The 21,435-nt window shown below is 56.0% G+C and overlaps 1 protein-coding gene across 2 annotated transcripts in view; it reads left to right on the plus strand.

The window, feature by feature from the left end:
• The first annotated feature begins 278 nt into the window (after nt 1–278).
• Nucleotides 279–21,435, plus strand: part of ZFAT (zinc finger and AT-hook domain containing) — a 114,033-nt gene continuing 92,876 nt past the window's right edge. The window contains exons 1-2 of one of the 2 annotated variants that reach the window (XM_037166717.2): nt 279–470; nt 20,731–20,907. In XM_037166717.2, coding sequence (XP_037022612.2) covers nt 452–470; nt 20,731–20,907 — 196 coding nt within the window. In that variant the 5' untranslated portion in view covers nt 279–451. Of the gene's footprint in view, nt 471–12,581; nt 12,712–20,730; nt 20,908–21,435 lie in introns of those variants that run through there. The other variant, XM_053661188.1, reaches the window with a different exon arrangement.

A 21,435-nucleotide genomic window follows, 5' to 3' on the forward strand; every position in this document is an offset into this window, starting at 1 on the left:
TATCCACCAGACAGGTCCAAGCACTAGCTGTCAGGGAGCAGAACTGGGGAGACTCCCAATCCTTAAATCCGCATTCCAGGACTTCCGACAGCTCCTCCCCAGGCATGGCTCAATCCGTGGAGCTGGGAATCCTCGGAGCGGGATACCACGCGTGGTCTCCGGTGGGAGCATGCGCAGTAACACGAGCCAGCCAGGCCCAGCTCGGCGCTGGGGGAGGGCCATCCGAGGCTGACGTCCGCTACGCCGGCGTCAGCACCCCGTGAAGAGGAGGGCGAAGACTCCATCCGCCATGTTGGATGCCGCAGATTCGCCATAAGCTAGCCGGCTCTTTTCTTAAAAAAATAAAATTAAAGAGCGAAGCATCAGCAGGGCGCCCCGCCTTCTCGGTGGGCACGGGAGGGGGCCCGGAAGAGGCCGAAGCTTTTTTTTCCTCCGCGGTGGGGGCGTTGCCATGGAGACGCGGACCGCAGGTGAGCCGGGCTGGGGGTTGGGGTGGAGAGGAGGTGGGGGTGGGGCACGGCGCAGCTCGTGAAGCGGCTTGGAGTTTGGAATCGGGAAGAAGCGCGCAGGCCGCCGGGTGGCGGAGGGATCCACGGTCCGGGGCGGAGAACGGACGTAGCGGCGTTCTTTGACAGCACGTTCAGTCGCTGGCTGTATCCCGCCGCCTTGGTTTTTATTAAAAAAAAAAAAAAAGTAACAAGGGTGCTGGTGGAAAAGGGGGGACGGCGCACGCGTGTACTCTGGCCATTTCCAGAGCAACGGGTTGGGCTGGGGCTTGCGGCAGCGACCTGTAGCTGGCGAACACTGGGAGGGAGGTTCGAATCCCAGCGCTGCCAACTGGGAGGCCGGGTTGCCGTACCTCCTTTTCTGGTTTCCGTTCCCTCCTCTGTGAAATGGGTAGGTCCTTTAGACCACGTCCTCGGTCCCAATGCTTTGAAGGGACAGCTGCTGTCCCTTCAGAAATTGAGCTACTGAAGGAAAGGTTCTTTGTGTCCTAAAGAGGATGTAATAAACAGGAGGGGTTAGCGTTGCAACCGCGTAGTCGTGCGACACGCCGTGATGAATCTTAATTTACCCTCTGCGGCTGCCTAGCTCTGCGGGGGCCTTGATCCTCCTCTCCCGCCCCCACCCCCCCACTCTTTAAAGTTAAGCACAATTGCCACCTCCTCCAGGCAGCCGTTTCTGGTTTCTGGCCTCCCAGCAGAGGCAGGCTCTCAGGCTGGCTGGATGCAGTGGTGTGATGGGCCTTTCCCGTCACACCAGGTTCAAGTCCCTTAACCCCGACCTTGGAAGCACACCCCAGCACTGACCTCAGGTTTTACTGCTCAGTTCTCCCAAGAACTCTAATTTGGGTGGCATTTATGGATGCGGAACAAAAGTTTAGACTAGAGTCCCATTTTGTCCAGTTCTGAAATGGCAGAGCTGGGGCTTTCAAGATCCACTTCCTCCCATTGGGATGAAGCCCATACTCCTGTCCCCCGTAAGGGGTCAGTGGGAATGTAACACACGAAAGCTTGGATGCAGACGCGCTCACTCAACACCCTCTGTCCCTGTGGGTCTGCTTTCATCGAAGAGCCCAGTAACCCTTTGCACATGCAAACGGAACATCCCTCGGACTTACCCTCCACAACTGCCCCTCCAGTCGCTTCTGAGCCTGCTGGTTCATCCTGCGGCAGCTGTAGGGTCTCCGGGAGACAGCGGGACTTTATGTTTGCCGGCCATCGGGTGGCCTCCCCCATCTCCAGGAGCACCTTTCTCGGGCTGCGTTCAAGACAGCCACTGTGGTTGGTGCCCTGCACACCGGGCAGGGCTAAGGAGCCCTTCCAGCCTCGGTCCTGCCCTCATCCCGCCGATGTGTCTGGTTCAGGCCTGGGTGGCGTGGAGTGACAGTGGCCACACCCCTAGCCAAGAGCCGCAGGGCCCTAAACTAGTTGGCCACACTTTCCTAGGTCGACATAAGAACATCCAAACCTGGAGAGCATGTTTATAGTAATGTGTTTGAGCCAAAAAGTGGACATGCCTGGAAGCAAGACCTCAACAGGCTGAAAAAAATGCTTCCAAGAAATGACCGTTTTCAGCCTCTTTTATGCATTTGGAATTAAGGAGGGAATGCAAGGAACGTGACGTGAAAATGTGGGAAAGCCCGAGGGGGGGGTGGACTACTGGATGGCTAAGGAAACCATGAGTTCTTTCCAGGTCACACCGAGGGTCTGAAAGGAGCCTGTCCAAGGCAACAGGACTCGCTCAAGGCAAAGATAAGCCTTTTACTAAAGAAGTTAGAGCCCTAGGGCATAATTACCCTCCACGCCTGCCCAGTTAGGAATTAGTGGTGGCCTCACCCTGTGAGGTTGCTGTCCCTGGAACTGAAAAATCATGACTTCTCCTTGGTTTGGTGCCCGCACCACCCCCAAGTCAGTCAGCTAACTGCTGATTCACAACATGCATTGCCCTTTTCCAGACCGGACAGCTTTTAAAAAGAAACCCGGGCATTTGCAGTAGTTTCCTCTCCTTTCTGGTCATGACAAATGAGAAACGATCACATTTTTAAACACATTGCTGTCAACCTGTGGTCAACTCATTTCTGAAGTTTCCTGTTCCCCTGGGTTGTATAATCCAGGAGAGGCACGGCGGTCACCAGCGAGACAGGCTCCCAGATGGCCCAGGAGGCCCAGCCTGGAGGTGGTAAACTAGCCGAGACGTCACGGCTGGAAACTGGGCGGTTTACTGCCTGGTTCCCTTCTCAGCTGGCTTCTCCTTTTCCTTGTAAAATGGTTTCTGTTTCCTTTGTCGTTCATATACCTTTTCAGAGATAGCCATCAGAAGTAGTTGGGTTTCTGCCCAGGGCAAGGGCAGTCAGGAATTAGCGATATTAAAAAGAATGTCCTCAATCGTGTTTCCTTTCATAGAGAAGTCCACGCAGGCCTCCTCTGAACGTCTCCCCATCAAGATGGGCTGATTTAATTACGTGGAAGGAGTTTAGCCTCGAGTTACGTTTTCTCTCTGTTCTCAGCTGTTTATTCTTTTAAGATTCCACCATTTTTGGAATTTCTCAAGGGCCAGTGTCCATGTGAACAGTGGGGAGGACGGGAGGAAGGTGTGCCTGCGTCCGGAGACCTGCCGCTCCCCGGAGTCCTTGCCGAGGCGCGTCCCCGGATTCCAGGGATGCTGCCCCTGCTTCCTGCCTCCGCGGGGCCTCGGCCTGCCGCGAGTCCTCCCTGCCTGGACCCGACCTCTCTGCACTGGGACGCTCCCTGCAGTGTCACCCATCCGCTTCTTGAAACAAACATCTGTGGGTGGAAAGGGGGATGGACTTTAATTTCATAAAAGAAAAAAAAGCCACCCCAGCTGGGTCACTCAGTTGGTTACAGTGTCGTCCGGACAGGGGTTGGGCGTGGACAGGGAGCGTAAATGAGTGGGAAAGCAATTTGATGTTTTTCTCTCTCTCTAAAAAAAAAAAATCAGTAAAAAAAAGAAAACATTAATGTGAGAGACAGCAGATAGACATAGTGAACATATTAAATATTTATTACGGGTTTGAAGTGTTTTCTCCACCCTCTTTTTCAAGGGACATAATATATAGATGACTGAGTTCACTGGTAAAAAGGCTGGTTTGGCACATCAGCATCAAAACGGGATTGTGAGCGGGCGACAGGCTTTGTCGTCGTCGACCTTTCAAAGCAGGTACCAGGCAGAGCTGGAGGCAGTCGGGCTCCGGAGGCTGGCACCTCCCGCCCAGGCGGGTCTGGGCCAAGGCGGCTCGGGCAGAAGGAAGCAGTCCTCGGGAAACCACCTGCAGTTTTCGTCGGCCCACACCTGCGCTCTCCTGGTGGAGCCACGCGAGGAGTGCCCACGCGAGGGGCTCGACCAGGAGTCGAGTTTGGTGGCAGGAACAGGCTGGAAGGAATGGGAAGACATCAGTTGTGGGGACACGGTTGGGACGTGGGGACTGCCTCCTGGCTCGTGTGCAGGGCCAGGGTGGAAGGTGAGAAGAAGCCGGGAGGACGCTGTGCCCCAGAGCCCCGGTGGTTCCTGGGAAGCTGGCCTTGTTGGGGAGGACGAGGGTCCTGGTTTGGACATGTCATGCTTGGCTGGACGGTTCTGTTGACCTTCGGGGGTCTGAGCCTGAGCCGTGGGCTGGAAGGGCTACAGGTGTGACCAGGGCGTCCTTTGTTCCCTGTCTTTGTCTTAAATGCCAGCTCCTGACCCCAGCCAGCCTACTCCAGGGCTTGTCTGAGCGGTCCTGCTCTGTGGCCCTCCAGTGTCTCCCGAGGTGGCTCTCTCTGTCCCTCCCACTTCCTCTCGCCTTTTCTCCTGCTGCCTGTCTCAGTCGGGGGGTTCTGTCTGTGCCCCGACCGGCTCTGCTGGCCGGCTCTTCTCCCTGGTCCCGAATCGGGCTCCCTCTGTGCGTCTGCCAGGGAGGGGGGTGTGTGAAATGGGGGCTCTGTGGCTGAAGACTGGGTGTGTCGGGAATTGTGGGCACGTGTGTTGACTGCGGGTGTCTCAGAACTTCTGGTCTGCCCTCTCCCTGTCTTCACCGTTTGAGATTAAGTGGCAGGCATGGTGCCCGTTTGCCCACTCCTACGCACTTTCTAAAAACGAGGCCTTTCTCTTACATAAGCACGTTGCAGTCGGCCACGTGAGGAAGCAGCATTGGCGCGGTGCCCTCCTGCACTCATCTGCAGAGACCCCTAGTTTGCCACGCTGCCCCGGGGACGGTCCCGTGGCCGTATACAGAGCCAAGCGAAATCCCCGGTCCCGAACGGAGTTCGGGGGTCACGCCCGGCCCCGGGTCGTCTGGAGCATTTCCCCTCTGCGTTCCAGGAGATTCCTGATTTTGAAGAACACGAGGTAGTTGTGTTGTAGGATGTCCTTCCTTTGGGCTCGGTGTGACGTTCCCTCCTGACTCCGTTCAGATTCTGCGGTTTGGGAGGAAATCAGGGAGGTGGTGCCCAGTTCTCGGCCACCTGTCAGAGGCCACGCGGTTCTTTGTCCTGTTGGGGCCATGCTGTGTTCCAGGAGGCCAGGTTCCTTGACAGTCAAGTTCCAGTTGTTCTCCTCTGTACCGAGACGTCTCGCGGTCAGATACCCTGGCCCTGCGGACTTCCTTCCCTCGCTGGTGCAGCTTCCTCGGACGATGCTCGCTGGAATCGGTTCTTATCCCGTTGCTAGGTGATGGGTTTCTGATTCCATCCTTGCTTCCACACCTGCCGGTTGTCCTTCTGTGGGACCAAAAGTGTCCTCTTCTCGTTCCTCTGTCTTTTCACATGAATGCGAGCTCCTGACTTCTTCTTTCCATTAGGGGTTCGTAACCCTTTATCATTATTCCATCTAGCACGCGCGGCGCCCCTAGTGTGGCCATTGGAGGTGCCTGTGCCACACCCTGGCTTCCCGTGTGCAGCGGACAGTGCTTCCACGAGGAGGCCTGGCTTCTGTTTACGGAGGCAGGTGTTCACCAGCCGGGGTCTGGGCTCCAGGTGAGCGTGTCATCGCTGGGGAATCGCGGCTGCTCAGCCCACCTGGCAGACACAGCTGGGAGGTAGACGGGTGCACGGAAGGTCACACCTGCTCACGCATCTGTATCTGTTTCCATCGTAGAAACCGCTGAGTTCGTATGGATCTTTCCAATTCCGACCCTGCGGTCCAGGGTTTATTCTCCCCTCCCCTTTCCACAGTCGTCACCCCTTTTCCAACAGAGAGGGCACCGCCTGCCACTGTCCACAGTGTAGCCACTGTCCACAGTGTAGCTGCCGGCTTGCTCGGCCCTGGAACATGCGTGGGCTTGTTTCCTCGTGCTGCTGCGCGTCCCGTGGACAAGGAGCCGCTGGTCGGAGTTTAGCATGTGCTCATAGTAGTCCCCACCTGCCCACGGTCTCAGTTACCGACCCAGAGTCAGCCATGGTTCAAAAATATTGAAGGGAGAATTCCAGAAATAGCCCACTCGAGGGTTTTAAGTTGTGCACCAGTCTGAGTGGTGCGATGAAGGCTCTCGCCATCCTCGGGATGGGGACTGTCCCTTTGTCCACATCCCCACGCTGTGGACGCTCGCGGCCGCTCCCCACTCGGCTGCTGCGCCTTGGTCACTGGATCGGCTGTTAGGGCGTCCCGGGGCTTGCGCTCAGGTCACCCTTACTGTGGCGACCCTGGCAGTTCCGATGTGCCAGAGACAAGCTCAGGGGGCTTTTTTAAGTGAAAAGGTGCAAGCTCCCAACTTAAAGTGCGGCGTAGGGCACATCGCCCATAAAAAGTCATAACTGCGTGGGCTACCAGGTGGGTACTAGACTCATGGGGGGAACATTTCATAAATTATGCAAATGTCTAGCCCTGTGCTGTGCACCTGAAACTAATATAAAATAAAGCTGAATGTCGAGTGTAATTTGAAAATTAAAAAAATAAAAATAAAATTCCAAGGAAACATTATTGGTGTTGCAGTGAAAGCTTTCTTTTTGAAATTAAGAATAAAGTAAAAATGCTTTTTATTGTCACTTCTATTTCCCATTTCATTGAAGATGCTAGCCAATAAGAAAAAGCTATAAAAATGGAAATAAACAGATAAACCCCGGCCCGTGTGGCTCAGTCAGTTACAGCATCATCCTGTAAACTGGAAGCTCGTGGGCATGATTCCCGGGCAGGGCACGTGCCTGGCTTGCATGTTCAGTTCCTGGTCGGGACGCGTGTGAGATATTTCCCTCCCCCCTTCCCTCCCTTTTCCTCTCTCTGAAGTCAGTAAGCATGTCCTTGGGAGAGAACGAAAAGAAGAAACAAACAAACAGGCGACACTTTATCATACACAGAGAGCATGATTGCGTATGGAAAATATCTGTGACTAAAGCGTTAGAATTCCTAAATAAAAGCTCTCAACTCAGTGAGGAAGACAGCCAAGGTACGTACGTGGTCAGGACGCATCTGCCCTGAACTGGGAAGGAGGGAAGAGGAATCCAGGCTGGCTTCGCGGTGGCTCCGCACAGGGCGGAAGCCATGGCACAGTGCTTTGTAAGCGCTGAGTTGAGATGGAAAAGACGTTAAATTTGTGGGTGGAAGACGTGAGCTGAAAATGTGTCCCGACCAATGGCAGCCTGTTGCTCCAGAAAGCTTTGAGTCCCTACGAGGACTTCGGCAAGGGGTCCCCGGAAACAGATGACACCAAGACATGGACTGCCAGTGAGGGACAGTCACATGGCCTCAGGAATGGGTTTGGCCTTCCATCATCTCACATCGTCACACGATTTCAAGACAGACTGCATACCCGTGGCTTTTATTGTAGTGTATGGTTATAGTTTCTCCGTTCTGTTAATTATTGTTGTTAATCTCTCACTGTGCCTGATTTAGAAATTACACTTTATCATCGGTACGTGCGTGTAGAAAAAGCAGTGTATGTAGAGTTTGGTACTGTCTGTGGTCTCGGGCATCCACCGGGCTCTCGGGCTGTGTGCCAGTGGACGGGCGGGGGCCACCATGGGTCTCTTCTCACAGCCTGAGGCCTACGGCGGCCACGCCAGCTCCCCGCCCCTCCCGAGTCAGTGCCAGTGTGGGCGCTCCCGCCAGACAGGCCGCGTTCGCTTGTTTCTGGCTGCATTTCTTTTCAGGGTCCCCCTCACTCTTGTTTGCTTATTTATTTTTTAACTTCTCTAAGTATGTGACTCTGGAGGGGGTGTATTTCTTATATGTTAGAGAAAGGAGTGAATTTTGCTTCTCTTTTTGTGGGGACTCAGACAGAGGAAGTGGCAGACACGCCCGGGGGAAGGTTTCCCAGAAGGAGCGGAGGATGGGAGTGGGACCCCCGCCCCCAGTGCACTGGGCTCCCGTCCGGGCTCTGCCCACCGCCCCTTCTCGGGCACCTGTCTTCCAGCCCTTTGTCTGGGTCTGGTTTCTCTTCTTCCATTTGGATGCCACGTTTGCTCCCGTGTTATAGACGGGACTCCAGGACCACAGAGGTCAAGTGCTTCCCTTCTGCCGGGGCAGCTGGCAGCTGTCCCACCCACGCCAGCCTTTCTTCCCACACACTGTCTAACCTGGAAGCCAGAGTTAGAGGGATTTGGTTAACTTAGGCATTTCTCAGGGCTTTTCCCGAGGACACACTGGAAATGATCTCGTGCAGGAAGTGTTTCTCTGTTTGTAGGTAAACATGCTTATTGACCTTTAGCATTGATCTCTTTAAGCTCTTAACTGTATTTGGAATTAAATGATATTGGTGGTTTTGACGAGGCAGATTGACGAGGCAGATTTAACAAACATACCATTAAATGCTCAATTACAGATTGTAGTGATTTCTACTATGGTGAATATTAGGGGGGAGTGGGTGGGCCAGAGAAAGTAAGGGGCCCTGGCTTATATTGAAGGGCATCTAAGACAAGTCTGTCCGAGAAAGTGAGGTTGGAGCTGAGACCTAAGTAATCAGGCTCCTGAACTAAAAAACAAAAACCAGTTTGACAGCCAGAGAGCAGGTGCCTGCCAGTTCCTCCACTTTGCAGAACGAGTTTCAAGCCTGCAGCTCAGAACCAGGTCCCCGAGGCCAGTTCTCCTTGCCCTTCCCACTAGGGGACATGCATGTCAGTGGGCCTTGCAGTTGACTTGGGAGATGCCTCTGTCTGCAGAGGTGGGGGCTGTGAGCTGAGCCGGGACTGTGGGCCCTGCCGGAGCCAGGGCGTGTCTGGCTGGGCTGAGGACTGCGTGCTGGCCACAGGGGAGAAGGCCAGGGGTTTGAGGCTCAAAAATGCTTACAGTGCTGGGTGGGAGCAGTGGCCTCACTGGGGTCGCAGCTGCACCTGCTGGGGCCAGGTCTGGGACAGGGGAGGGCTGCCCGCGCTTCCAGAGCCGCCTGGACACGGCGGGGGTGAGGGTCAGGTAGGGTCCTCAGCCTCCAGCCCCACCCCTGGCCTGAGATACTGGCTGGGAGACTGGACCTGCTACCTCTCTATGTCCCTCCCAGGGCAAGAGCCTGTGAAGCCAGACCACAGATAATAAATAGCACCACAGTCACTTAAAATTAGTCTCATCAGCAAAATGGGATTGTTTATGTTCCTGGAGGGCGAGTCTGTGCCTCACTCACAGCTAAACGTGCCTAGCATAGTGCGTGATTTATTCTCTGCACTCATTAAATGTTGAGATTAATAAACAAAGTAAGTTAAAACTTATTTTCCCCCAATCCTAACAGAGTGGCCCAGGTGTTTGGAAAATGAATACACCTAATACTTGTTTCATATGTCAGTCACCAGGAAGTATGGGCCAAATCTTTCTGGTAGGGTGCGGATGGGGGCCGGTGGGGTTGGGAGAATTCTTTTTTCCCCAGTGTCTCTTCTTGCTTAAATTTAAAGATCTCTTCTGGAATTTAAAAAGACCTTAGACATGTTTGAATATTAAAGAGCAGTTCTTTCTCCTAGAATTACATTTTTAAAAAAGATTTTATTTATTTTTATTTTTGGAGAGAGGGGAAGAAAGGAGAAAGAGGAGGAGAGAAACATCGAAGCCAGAGACAGCTGTTGATTGGTTGCCTCTCGCACGTGCCCTGACTGGGGACCAAACCTGCATCCCAGGCATGTGCCCTGACCAGGAATTGAACCAGTGACCTCTTGTTTTTCTGGATGACATCCAAACAACTGAGCTGCACTGGTCAGGGCTCTCCTAGAATTAATTGTCAAGTTCAGAACACTTTATAACTGAGACTGACCTCAGCCTTTTGTCATAAATAAAGTGGATATTTAAAATCTGAAGATGAATTTGCATGTCTCCGACATCTGCCTTCAGTTCCACCCAGGCTGGTACTTCGTCCCTTTGATTATGCCCCCGGGAGCCCAGAAGAAGCAGCCGGCTGCCCAGCCTGCAGCAGTGATGAATGAAGGTGCGTCTCTCTCTCCTCTGCACTAGCAGTGTGGACAGGGGCTCTGGTGGGAAGTTCCTGGCTTCCTAATTCTTCCCCTTCAGAAGTAAGAAAGATGCATCGGCCGCATAAAGGAACCAAAAGAGACCAAAGTAACAAAACTGGAAACTCTGGGCCTGGCGGCGGAGTGGCCGTGGGCATTGCTGTCCCCTCCAATCCACTGTAAAATGGGAGGGGACTTTGCACAGTCTTTTATATCCTTACCTGAGGATACGTTCATTGATTTTAGAGAGAAGGGAAGGGAGAGAAAAAGAAACATTGATGTGGCAGAGAAACATGGACCAGTTGCCTCTGGAATACGCCCTGACTGGGGATCAAACCCACGACTTTTTTTGGTGTGGGGGACGATGCTCTGACCAACTGAGCCAGCAGGCCAGGGCTGCACATTTGTTTTATCGTGGGAGTGACCCCAGAGACCTGACCACTCCAGAGGCGCAGCGTGAGTTCTGGGGCCAGCTTGGTAATTGCACAGGCCAGCTGTGGCCTCAGAGGGCTCCCCATCCACATCCTGAGAGCTCCCTGTACTTCTGCCTGGGGTCCTGCAGGCACATGGGGAGTGGGTGCTGTTCCTGCTCACACGGAGGGTTTGGGGGGCTTTCCCAGGGCAAGGCCCCACCCTTGGCGGTGGCGGGGTGGCAGGCGAGCCTGCTGCATTGCCAGGGCTCTCGCTTTGAGAGCACTTAACAGTGACTTAAAAAACATGCCAAGTTTTAACACGGAAGAAATGTGGATGCATAAAATTAAAATGCCACTGTTGGCCCAGCCTTAATTATAGCTGATACCCAGCATTTCTCATGTTGTTTTGTTAATCCAGTTTCAGCGAAGGAACACTCACGGGATTTCTCCTTTGCATTTAATAAAAATGTTAACTCTGCGAGCTATAGAAGTTGGCACATTCATCAGCGTTTTATGAGATGCACGATAATAATACCACAAATTAGGGTGAGCATGTGTGGGAACTGCTGCCCCTGAACCCCAGAGCTGGGGGGCACCATGGAGATTATCTGTGGGTGGGAATGGGAAGCAGGAGGGTGGGTGCCGAAGGGGCCCCTCCTGGCTGTGGGGGAAGCGATGCTGCAGAGCTTCCCTGGTGGGTGAGGCGGTCCTCACATCCTGATGTTGGCCCAGGTGGTCCGTCCACGTGCACACGTTAGCCCCCGGGTGAGACTCGAGCACCAGGTTCCACTGTAAAACACCAGAAGGCCTCTCCTCATCAGGACCCCTCAGCTCTCAGAGGGGAACAGGGCGGCCCAGGAGGCTCAGAGACGCAGTGTCTGCCATGCTGGAGGTGAGGCGCCAGGTCCACTGCTTCCGGAAGGACGGTGCCTGGGGTGTGGGGGTCACCGATGAGCTGGACACGTCACAGACACTGGGTGCCGCCGCCCTCCCGCAGCCCTGCGCAGACGAGCAAGCGCGAGCTCAAACGCCAAGTACACAAGCCGGATTGCAGGCTGCGGGGCGAAGGCGGGTCAGGTCCGGGCTCAGGGCTGCCCTTCTCTCTTGCCCCACTGTTGCCGTCATGAGTCAGACATTCACTTGGGAGTCAGAGCCTGCCCCTCCCCCACTGTGCCGTCATGAGTCAGACATTCACTTGGGAGTCAGAGCCTGCTCCTCCCCCAGTGTCTTCCTTCAGATTCACCATTTACATTTTTAAACATCGGTGCATACCTTGTATGCACAAAAGTGTGTGTAAAATACAGGCATGGCTCCATGCGTGTTCACAAACATGCAGGAGTTCCCCGTGTGCCCAGCCAGAACTCCGCCTCCCCGAAGCCCCCGCCTCCAGGCCCCACCCAGGGGTGACCCATTGCAGCACAAACAGGCTGGAGAACTCGTGGCCCTTCCCACCTCCTGTGACTGGAAACTCGCCCAGGCCCGAGTCAGGCTTCCTCACTCAGCGCCCTTTCTGTCGCACAGAAAGGGGCGTGGATGTGGAAAAGCACCCAAGGTGTGAAAATCACCTGGATGCACCCTGAGACTTGGCCAAGCGAGCAGTGTCTGAGTGTGAGGAGGACTGAGGCTCCGCCGTCGGAGGAGGTGGCTGTGACTCACCTGGGGTGGGCCCGGCCTGGGCTGCAGGGACAGGTCTAGTCTTAGTGGCATTTCACCTGGTGACCCTGCCGTAGGGTCATGAGTGGCTTGGATTTGCCCATCCCTTGGGCTCCCCTGCTGTGTGACTGTGGCCCCCTCCCCGGGCCCAGTTGGCTCATCTTAACATGGGCGAGCAGCCTCCTTACAGGACAGATGTGAAGCCTAAACGGGCGGCAGCTATCTGGTGTCTGGCAGAGGGAGGAACCAGTGGACCTTAGCTGGCTCTCCTCACACCCTGCTCAGCCCTGGTAACGCTCCTCGGTGCAGGCAGGGTGTAGTGCCCTGGCCGGCCACCAGGGGGAACCGCTAGCACGTGTATGTGCCGCCGGGGAATGACTGAAGGCCCTGTGCTTTCTTGTGTGGGTGACAGCCAGTGTCTTTGTTTTTCTGCGCAAATAGCTGTCTGCCCTGTGTATGGTGGTCCTCTGTCCCCTGGTTCCAGACCCGTTGCCGAGCTGTGCAGGGGGTGTGGTCCTTCAGTGCGTGGTCTGGGGGAGTGACAGCATCTACCTCCTGCACCCCAACCTTCCAGTTTGCTGCTGCCCCGAAATGAGTTGCTGCCGTGAGTTGTAGCAGACTCAGGGAGCAAAGTCCCCCTTCTGGTGTAGCTGCTCTTCTTAGTCGTGATTAGTTCTTTGAAATGTCCCTGGGATTGTGATGCCAGCCGTGGGTTGGGGACCACGGCTTGTCTTCCTGACGGTGACCCCTGCCCTGTTACAGGAAACAGCACAGTATCTCCTGGCACGGTACTGGGTGCTGGGGGGAAGCGGGTGGGGTGGGCAGAGGTGGTGGTCAGCTTGCAAGGTCAGCTCGGTCCAGCGTGGGCTTCTTACTGTGTGTGGCCGGGACTCCTTGGCTGCTCACTCACTCTCTGTGCCCCGGCTTCCTGCTCCGTGACGGGGTGGTGGTGCTGGTGGAGGTGGGGGTGGTGATGGTACAGTCCCCGCCCAGGCCTCTCCACGGGACAGCGGGGAGGACCCAGTGCAGGCACAGATGACGCTCTGTGTGAACACAGGGGGCAGCTTAATGTTGCCCTGCAGCCGAGCTGGGCGGGGAGGGTGGGCATTGCCTCCCCTGCCTGGCCTGCCCTGACCATGGCCCTCTGGTACCTGGGCGCCATGCTCACCTGACGCAGGGCTGGGTGCCGCACACCCACCTGGTAGCTTGTCTCTTGTTTCAGGAACACCTTTTTCCCACGGATTCTACATCTGTCCGTCTGTCTGTCTGTCTGTCTCTCTTCTTTCCTCCCTCCTCCCCTTCCTTCCTTCCTCTCTTTCTTTCTTTCTTCCCTCCATTCCTCTCTTTTCTTTTTAAAACCTGAACATCATGCACTTGTATCTATCAGCCTAACATACCATTATGAGAGAATGACAGGTGGAGCATAAGTCATAGTGTCCCCTTCCCGCCCTCCCCAGCCCAGTCACGTGGCTAATCAGCCTCAGAGAGAAATACCACAAACTCATCAGCCGTGAGGAAATCTCTCTAATTGCTGGTGTTTACAAATCTGGAGGCTCCAGATCCAGATTCAGCCTTTCCGCCCCGCCGACTGCACCTGGGAGGTCGCTGTTCTTCCCCAGGGCAGGCTTCCTGGGTGCCTGGCCCTGACCTCTCACAGATGGGCCTCCTGCCGGGGAGGCCGGGTGCCCCTTGCCATCCTGAGTTGCTTCTCCGAGGACCAGGAGCTGCTGAGGCCCTCCTTGGCTGCTGCGTGCTGTAGTGGCACCCGGCTTGCCAGCTGTACCTTGAATTTGTGTTCCCCATCCCTGCGTGAAAGGCTCTGTGAGACCAGGGCCTGCCTCGTTCCGCCCCCACGGGCCGGCCTGCGTGCACGCCCTGCCTGCAGGAGTCCCCTCCTCTTCATCGCTCTGCCTCCAGCCGTCTTGCCCGAGAAGCCTCCCCAGTGCCTCCGCCACAGGGGTTTCTGTGTTCTCCACGTGCTGCCCTGTGGCAGGCAGGTGGTTGTGCTCGTGTAGACACCTGTGCACCATGCACCAGCGTGCCCTGCTTTCCGGCCCCGTGTGTAAGCTGCTTGTGGGCTGACCGAGTAGCTCGGGAACCACCCAGGCCAGAATCTGCTCATTAGGCCACTTACAGCTCCCTCATCTGTGAAGTAGGTCACATCTCGGCTGACTCACGAGCAGGGCCAGGGCACAGCTGCGCAGGTGGCCCAGGGCACGAGGGTGCCACATCCATGGGGACCCATTTCAGATGGATCTGCACCTTCGTTAGGACGGTTTTCAGCAACTGGCAGTACAGTGCCTTGTTCCAACGAAATCACAATATTGTGACCACTTTCAGGGGGAGCGGGCATCTTAAGAAAGGGGTGCATTTTTCCGTGTCTCACGGCAGGAGGCCTCTCGGGCTGGCAGCGGCCCGGCTGGTGGGATCAAGTGTGACTAGGAGTGTGGCAGCGCCCAGCACGCAGAACACGTTTGCCTCCTTCCCGCTCTGGACATCGGGGCGTGACGTACTGCCACAGGGTTGCCCCCCACAGAAGTGGGGCTCCCAGCCAGAGCGAGTGCGGAGGGTGTTGAGGGCAGAAACGTGGCCCGAAGGGGAAAGAGCCGGAGTCAGGGGTCAGGTTTCCCAGGTTCACATCCAGCTTCCCGGCACTTGCCGTGCGGCACCTGACGTCATGACTCACATTTTCACTCCTGTGAAGGGCATCCTTCCTTTGACGTGGCAGGAAGCCAGGGCCCGGTAGTTTGTGTGGCGGCGCTTCCTTGTCTGGTGGTGTGTCCATCGGAGTGTGCGGTTTGTGTGCCAATGCCCCCTGGGAGGGCTGTCTTAGGTGGGGGGGAGGCAGCAGCCAAGTCCGTCCCACGGGGTTGCTGTGAAGAATAAAGGGGCCTCGCGTGGGCCGTGCTCGGCGAGTTACCCGCGGAGGGTTTCTGTCCTCGTCCCTGAACCCCGTTACAGCAAGCTCTCACCAAGCGAGGCGATGATGATGATGGCGATGATGTTACGTGTGGTCCATAAAAGAAACTGTTCGTAGTGGAGGGACAGCGTTTTGTCCCAACCCAAGCCTCTCTCCTGGGGATGAAGGAGGAAGGCATTTCACGTCGTGCCGAGCTTTGCCACGTGAGCCTGCGTTGGTTACGAGGAGCGTGATGGCCGTCGGGCTCTGTGCTGTTCAAACATTCCCATTCCTGTCGGGAAGCTGCCCGCTCTCGTGAATTTAATACCTTTGGGGCAAGAGTAAAACACGAAAACAGCAACGCAGCCCTGAAAGCATTTGCCACCCTGCTTCTCGTGATCTAGATAACGTGGTAGGAGCTGAGCTAGGGCGTCGAGTGCTCCTTAAGGTTGATCAGTCCTGGTGAGAAGTAGTTACAGAGCGGAGTGGAGAGGGTGGTGTATACTCATCAAGGGGAAGGGGGGGAAGTTTTTTTTTTAAGCTGTAGCTTTTAAGTGAAGTAATTGGGTCATCTGGTGACGTAGCACTTTATCTTCTCGTGGTTACTGATAGACGTTTGGCATAGTTGTGACTCTCAGTTCATCTGGTGCTTACTGCGTGCCCACTGTGTCCCCGGCAGCACCACGGTTGAGGGGGGTGGCCCTAGGCTGGGCGGGGCTCTGGCTACAGGTGCTGCACCTGGCGATGCGGACAGCGCCCCACAAAGGCGTGGGGTGCACAGCAGTCTCTCGGCTTGAGTCCCCCTCCATCCTGAGGTTCAGGGGGGTGGCGGCGTTCAGGAGCAGGCATGTGCCTCCGGTGCCCAAAGGAAGGCGGGGACCTGTCAGCGACCAGTGGCCCTGCCCGGAGTTGGAGGGGCCCCTGCCAACCTCCTGACACCTCCCCACCCATTCCGGTGCATGGTCGTCTTCTCGGAGGAGTGGGGTCAGAGGCCCTCATTGTTCCTGGGTCCCCAGGCATGGTGACGGTCAGCAGGGGACATGTCAGAGGGGACATGCCATGGACAGGGCCTAGCTGATGGCAAGTTGGCGTTGGGAAACCGGACTTGCTTGTTTTAAGGTTTCCCTTTTTAATGGTGCTGGGTGGCAGATTGAAAACTGGTGGCTAATCCGGGGGCACTCAGCGCTCGAACCCCAACTTGTGTGCTCTCCCTTGTGCCGAACACGTAGTCCCCTTCCGAGTCCTTTTGTTAGCATGAGTGCCTGGCGATTGGGCCTAAAAATGCATTCAAATGATAGCATCTTCATCATGATTAGCTGACAACATGATAATGATGTTTTAGGGTGTAAGATACATTTTTCATGTGAGCCTGCTATGATCATGAAAACAGCCCCTTTGCTATTATTTGGCGGATGAACAGTTCTTGGTACTTGGAGAAGGCAGCGTGAGATGACGCTTACTCCGCATGTGTTGGCTTTCTGCTGCCTCCTCGAGGCCCTGTGACATCACCGGGCCTGGGGGCAGTCACAGACCCCGTGCAAGAGGGAACACGGTGCCCTCTGCCCGGCTTTTGGCACAGGCTGCTCATAAATAAAGATTGCGTCGTCGGTAGCAAAACAGCCCTGCTCCTCGCTGGTGCTGGCCCTGGGAGGGCCATGTGGCACTGCGGGGGCCCTGGGCTGGGTCAGGTAAAGCTGGGCTCCACCTTGACCCTGCCCTTGGCCGGCTGCTGTGCAGCCGAGGGTGGGCAGCCTCTCTGAGTGTCAGTCCTCCACCTGCAGAATGGGGGTCATAAGCCCGGGCTGGCCAGGAGGTGGGGACCGCCTGAGCTGATGCGTGGAGGGTGGCTTTGAGCCCACCTCTGGTGTACTCCCGAATACCAGTGTCCTTTCCAGGATTGCCTGTCCTGTTCCTGGCTGCTTTTCACTCGAACAATCAAGCACCTCCTCCTAGAAGCCTTCCAAGCATGTCAGCCAAGGATTCCTGCCTTCCTGCACACACATACACGCACGCTGTTTGTTACTTGCAGCGTGGCAGTGGGCTCCCACAGTAGTTGAACGGTCACATGCCGGCCTGGGGGACGTGACCTTGAACACGATGCTGTCCTTGCCTGAGCAGCTCTGAGCTCCTCCTTGAGAGCTCTGGCCCAACCACTGTGCTTATCTGTTATCTTGCTTTTAGACGGTCTTTCCATGTTTATAACTTACACAGGCTCCTTGTGAAAACGCCTGGGTGATAAAGAGTCTGACTCGGGACTTGGGGCATCTTTTCCCAGCCTGGCCGGCTGCTCTTCCATCCACCCACTCGTGACCAACACCCCTCCATCAGTGACACAGGCACGTTTCCCCGGGGTAGTTGTGCGTCTCAGTCTTTCGCTCTTAGGAGCTCGTTAGGAGCCTTTCCCCACGTCATTGGAGATTCTTTGAAAATGCTATTTTGAGTGGCCGTACCGAGTTTCCTGGTGGGGACGTGTCACGCTTGCCCGAGCAGCACACGGAGGTGGTTTTGGAGCTCGCTGCCCGAAACAGCTCCGTGTTGAGTGTCTCCATGCAGAGTCCCTGTGTGCGATTGGGAGATCGTGCGGTGGGGTCTCAAGAAGTAGAGCCGCTGGTCGGAAGCTGTGAGCGAGCATCCTGGGGGCTCCTGGCCCCCGTGCCGGTGACAGCCAGGCCCCGGCCCTTCCTGCGTGCCCGCACGGCAGGAGCGAGCAGTCTCGGACACGGGGCTGGGGCTGCGAGCCAGCTCTCTGGAAGCCTTTGAGCTGCCTTCTGAGGACGGGTGACCTGAAGAGACTGCATTGCAGGCCCAGCGCTGCGGAGGCTCCGGGAGGGCTTGCGCGTCTCCCCCAGGCCCCTGGTGGTTCTGTGACTTCAGTTCAGAGGCTGGCCAGGCTCCTGGGCTGCATTGCACGGCTGAGCCCGGGGCTCACAGCCATCCTAGGTCATGTGTGCTGTTGCCACTTGCACCGGGGGAGCTCCAGGTCCGGCCCCCTCACCTTACAGGGCCGGACACACAGCAGACGCTCAGGAAACACATGCTGCTGGTCGATAGCCCGTGGATGGTGCCCCCTGGGGCTGCTGAGTCCTCCTGCTTGTACCACAGCCCCCGGCACTCTGCCAGCCTCCTGACAGTGCTTGCCACGCCTGGGGACTGAGACCCTCACAACAACTCTGTGGTCCCCAGGAGCTCTTTCCATGAGATGTCACAGACGTCCCTTTCTCCTGGAAGCAGACAGGAATCGAGATTCCTTACGGGCCTGTTGGGAAGTAGTTTAAGTAAGAACACTAAGATGCAGTTGTTCCGTGACGGGTTCGTCTCTCCCGTGAAGCAGTGGCCTCCTCTGTGGCCCCGTGCCTGCATCATCTCTGCATCTCGGTGCCTGCCCTGGGGCCCGCTCCACGGACGCTGTGCACCAGGTGCTGAGATGAACACGGGAGACACTGCTACTCGATTTGGGGATTATGTGCTTCTCAGCGGTGATTTTTGTCTCAGATGTTGTTGTGATAGTGGTAAGCACTTCAGCTTTCACTCGAGGAACTCAGCTCATGGTCTGTAGCCAAACAGGTCCTGTCGGGAGCAGGTAGCAGCAAGTCTGGTCTCTGCCTCCCGCTAGCTGTGACTCAGGCGGGCTGCTTATCCTCTCCCAGCCTCAGTTTCCCCACCCATGGAATGGGGTTACAGACCCCTTTCCCCTTGATAGTGGGCTCTCTGCAGGACCCTCAGAAGCACATGGAAGACAGCGTGGCCCCACACAAAGAGCGAGCTATTACTGTAGTCTCTTCTTAGTTGGGAAGCCTTTTGCGTTCCTTAGGAATAAAGCATATCTTGGAAAAAAATAAACTATCGATTGCCTGTATTCACAGGAGGCTTTCATTGATGAAGCAATGTTCTGCTTTGTTAAATTTCTATTTCACGTGCTGCTGGGGAGGAAAGCATTCTCTCGGGCCATTACTGCACCTGCCTGTTTGAGGAGAAGCCCTTTCTTTGAGTCTGGAGGGGGCTCATTCCTGTGACTGGTGCGTCCTGTCCACAGTGCGGCTGGGTTGTGTTGGCCTGCTGCTTTTCTTTCTAGTCTCTGCCCGGTGGGGGAGAAAAACGAGGTGGGGGAGAGCGGGGAGTGGAGAGCAAGAGGTGTTGGTTTGAAGGTGGGAGAACTGATAGTGGTAGGGAGCACAGACAGGGAGGGCTGGGCCGTCTGGAGGGAGAAGCAGAAGCCCCCGCCACAGTGCTGTTGGCGGGTGCCCGCAGGCCTTCTTGGCGCCCTCTGTCCGGTGGCCTCCCAGGGCGAGGGCTGCGGGAAGTCCTTCCAGGTGCAGGCTCAGAGGGCACACTGTCTGTCCGCAGAGAGTCTGAAAGCTCTACCAAGGATTCGGCGGCATCAGTCTGCCTCTTGTTTCCATGAGCCACCAGTTGTAAACAGCATCAGTGACTGAAACACTGCCTGCCCCAGTGGGCCTCTCCCCCGATCTCACACCCTGCACACACACAGCTGGCCACTGCTTGTGCGACCCCTTGCACTGACAGGAGCAAGGCCGGTGACCGGTGGAGGCCCTGGGCTGTGGTGTGGTGGGCGAGGCTCGGGGAGGTCTCTCCTGGCTGCTTCAGGGACACAGGAAGGAAGGCGAGCAGCCGGCAGTGAGGCTGGGGGTGCGGAGCGGAGGAGGGACAGGACGTTCGTTCCCAGTGACAGAGAGTGTGTGGCCTAGAGACTTGGTAGGACTGCAGATGGCCTTCCGCGGCCGGCGGCGGTGAGTGCCCAGGGGAAGCTGTGCTGGGAAGCAGTGCGGTTCCCCCTGTGCAGCTGTGTGGGCGGGGACACGTAAGTGGGGGGGCCGGGCTGGTGCAGGCTGCAGTTTTCCAAGTGCCGCAGCGTGGACTCTGCGGTTCCCGTGAGACTCTGCCCCCCAGAGGCGACTACTGCTCCTCCAAGGTCACCCCCCTACGGCATTCAGGGACCGGGGCTGGGCGTCCAGCCTGGGTGTCTGGCTTCAAGGCCAGTGTCCTATCCTTCCTTTCAGTGTAAATGTTACCCCCCAAAATGTAGCTTTTAATTGTTATCAGATCCTAAATTTAATATGTATTTTTTAATTAATTTTTTTATAGAGAAAAAGAGAGACACGAGTTTGTTGTTCCACTTATTGATATATTCATTGCTTTTTTCTTCTATGTGTTCTGACTGGGGATTGAACCCCAAACCTTGGTGTATCAGGGCAATGCTCTACCCACCTGAGCTAGCCAGCCGGGGTCCTAAATTTAATATTCTTCTATGTGCCTACAATTATTATATCAGACTCAAAGACCAGTTTTTTCCATCCCGTCTCCCTGCCCAGTACACGGATGGACATAATGGGCCATCAGGAAACGTCTGTGAGTGGTGACGGTGCTTTAAACAGGAAAGAAGTGGCTGAGACAAGGGGCAGGTTCCTGTTCTTCTTGTTCTTAGCTTCCGTGCCAGCCAGTGCAAAGGGGTCTCGGCTCTTGAGAGACGTTACTGTGACTTTCCTCTTGCCCCAGCTTAAGGACAGTGCGGCCCGGACACCTGACTGCCGTCGCTGCGCTGCTCCTCTGAAGGTTGGGCACAATTTTCGAGTCTCGGACTCGTTTCCCACTTCGCTGCGCTGTTACGGGAATGCAGGCCCGGGAGGAGGTTTGGGTCACGGGGAGGTCCGCGTGGGACTTGGTCCAGAGGACTGAGGTTCTGAAAAACTGAAGAAAGACTCTTCTGGCAACAGGGGCCGCCGGAAGGTGGGAGTGAGCTTCCTGGCTGGGCGGGAGTCCACGAGAGACAGGGTCAGCTGGAGGCCAGCGAAGGCCCAGACGGGCGACCTTCAGTGTTTTGCTTAGGCCGTTGGAAGTAATGGTCATTTCTGTGAAGATGCAACAACATAACAACACTTTTTTCTTACAGAAAACCCGGCCATCTTCATGTGCAAGTGCTGTAACCTCTTCTCCCCGAGTCAGTCGGAACTCCTCTCCCACGTGTCTGAGAAGCACTCGGAGGAAGGGGTCAATGTCGACGAGATCATCATTCCCCTCAGGCCTCTGAGCACACCCGAACCCGCCAACCCGGGCAGAACGGGAGATGGTAAGGGGGCAGGGCTGCTGGGCGGAGCCGCCCCTGCGGGCGTGCGTGTCTGTGGTGACGATGCTGATGTGCCCTCAAAGACACGGATCCGCGTTCCTGCCTGGGGTCCTTGGTTGTTGTCTGGTGGGCGTAGATGCATGGAGAACCCGAGCAGCCAGCCCAGAAGTCTGATGACAGTCTAGAACAGTGCAGGTCTGCTCAGGCGTGGTTGTGTTTGAGTTCCCTGTGCCTGTTGGCGGATGGAAGAAGGAGTGAGAGGCTGAGGGAGGGAGTGAGTGGAGGAAGCGGTGTTGTCCAACAGGCTGAAAGACGCGAACTTGGTGTCAGGTGAGTGGGGGTTTGACCCGGCTCTAGCACCTACCGGCTGCGTTACCTGAAGCAAATGGTGTTACTACGTCTCTAAGCCTCACGTTGCTTACCTAAATACAGACACGTGTTCCTGTTGCAAGGTGGGCCGTGAGGAAATCAGGCATTTTCGAACTGTTAAAGACAGCATTTCTGAACTGGTTACGTATGCTTGGACCATGG

Source organism: Artibeus jamaicensis, unplaced genomic scaffold (genome assembly GCF_021234435.1).
Source record: "Artibeus jamaicensis isolate MK-2021 breed Jamaican fruit bat unplaced genomic scaffold, CSHL_Jam_final scaffold_916, whole genome shotgun sequence".
Classification (NCBI taxonomy): domain Eukaryota; kingdom Metazoa; phylum Chordata; class Mammalia; order Chiroptera; family Phyllostomidae; genus Artibeus; species Artibeus jamaicensis.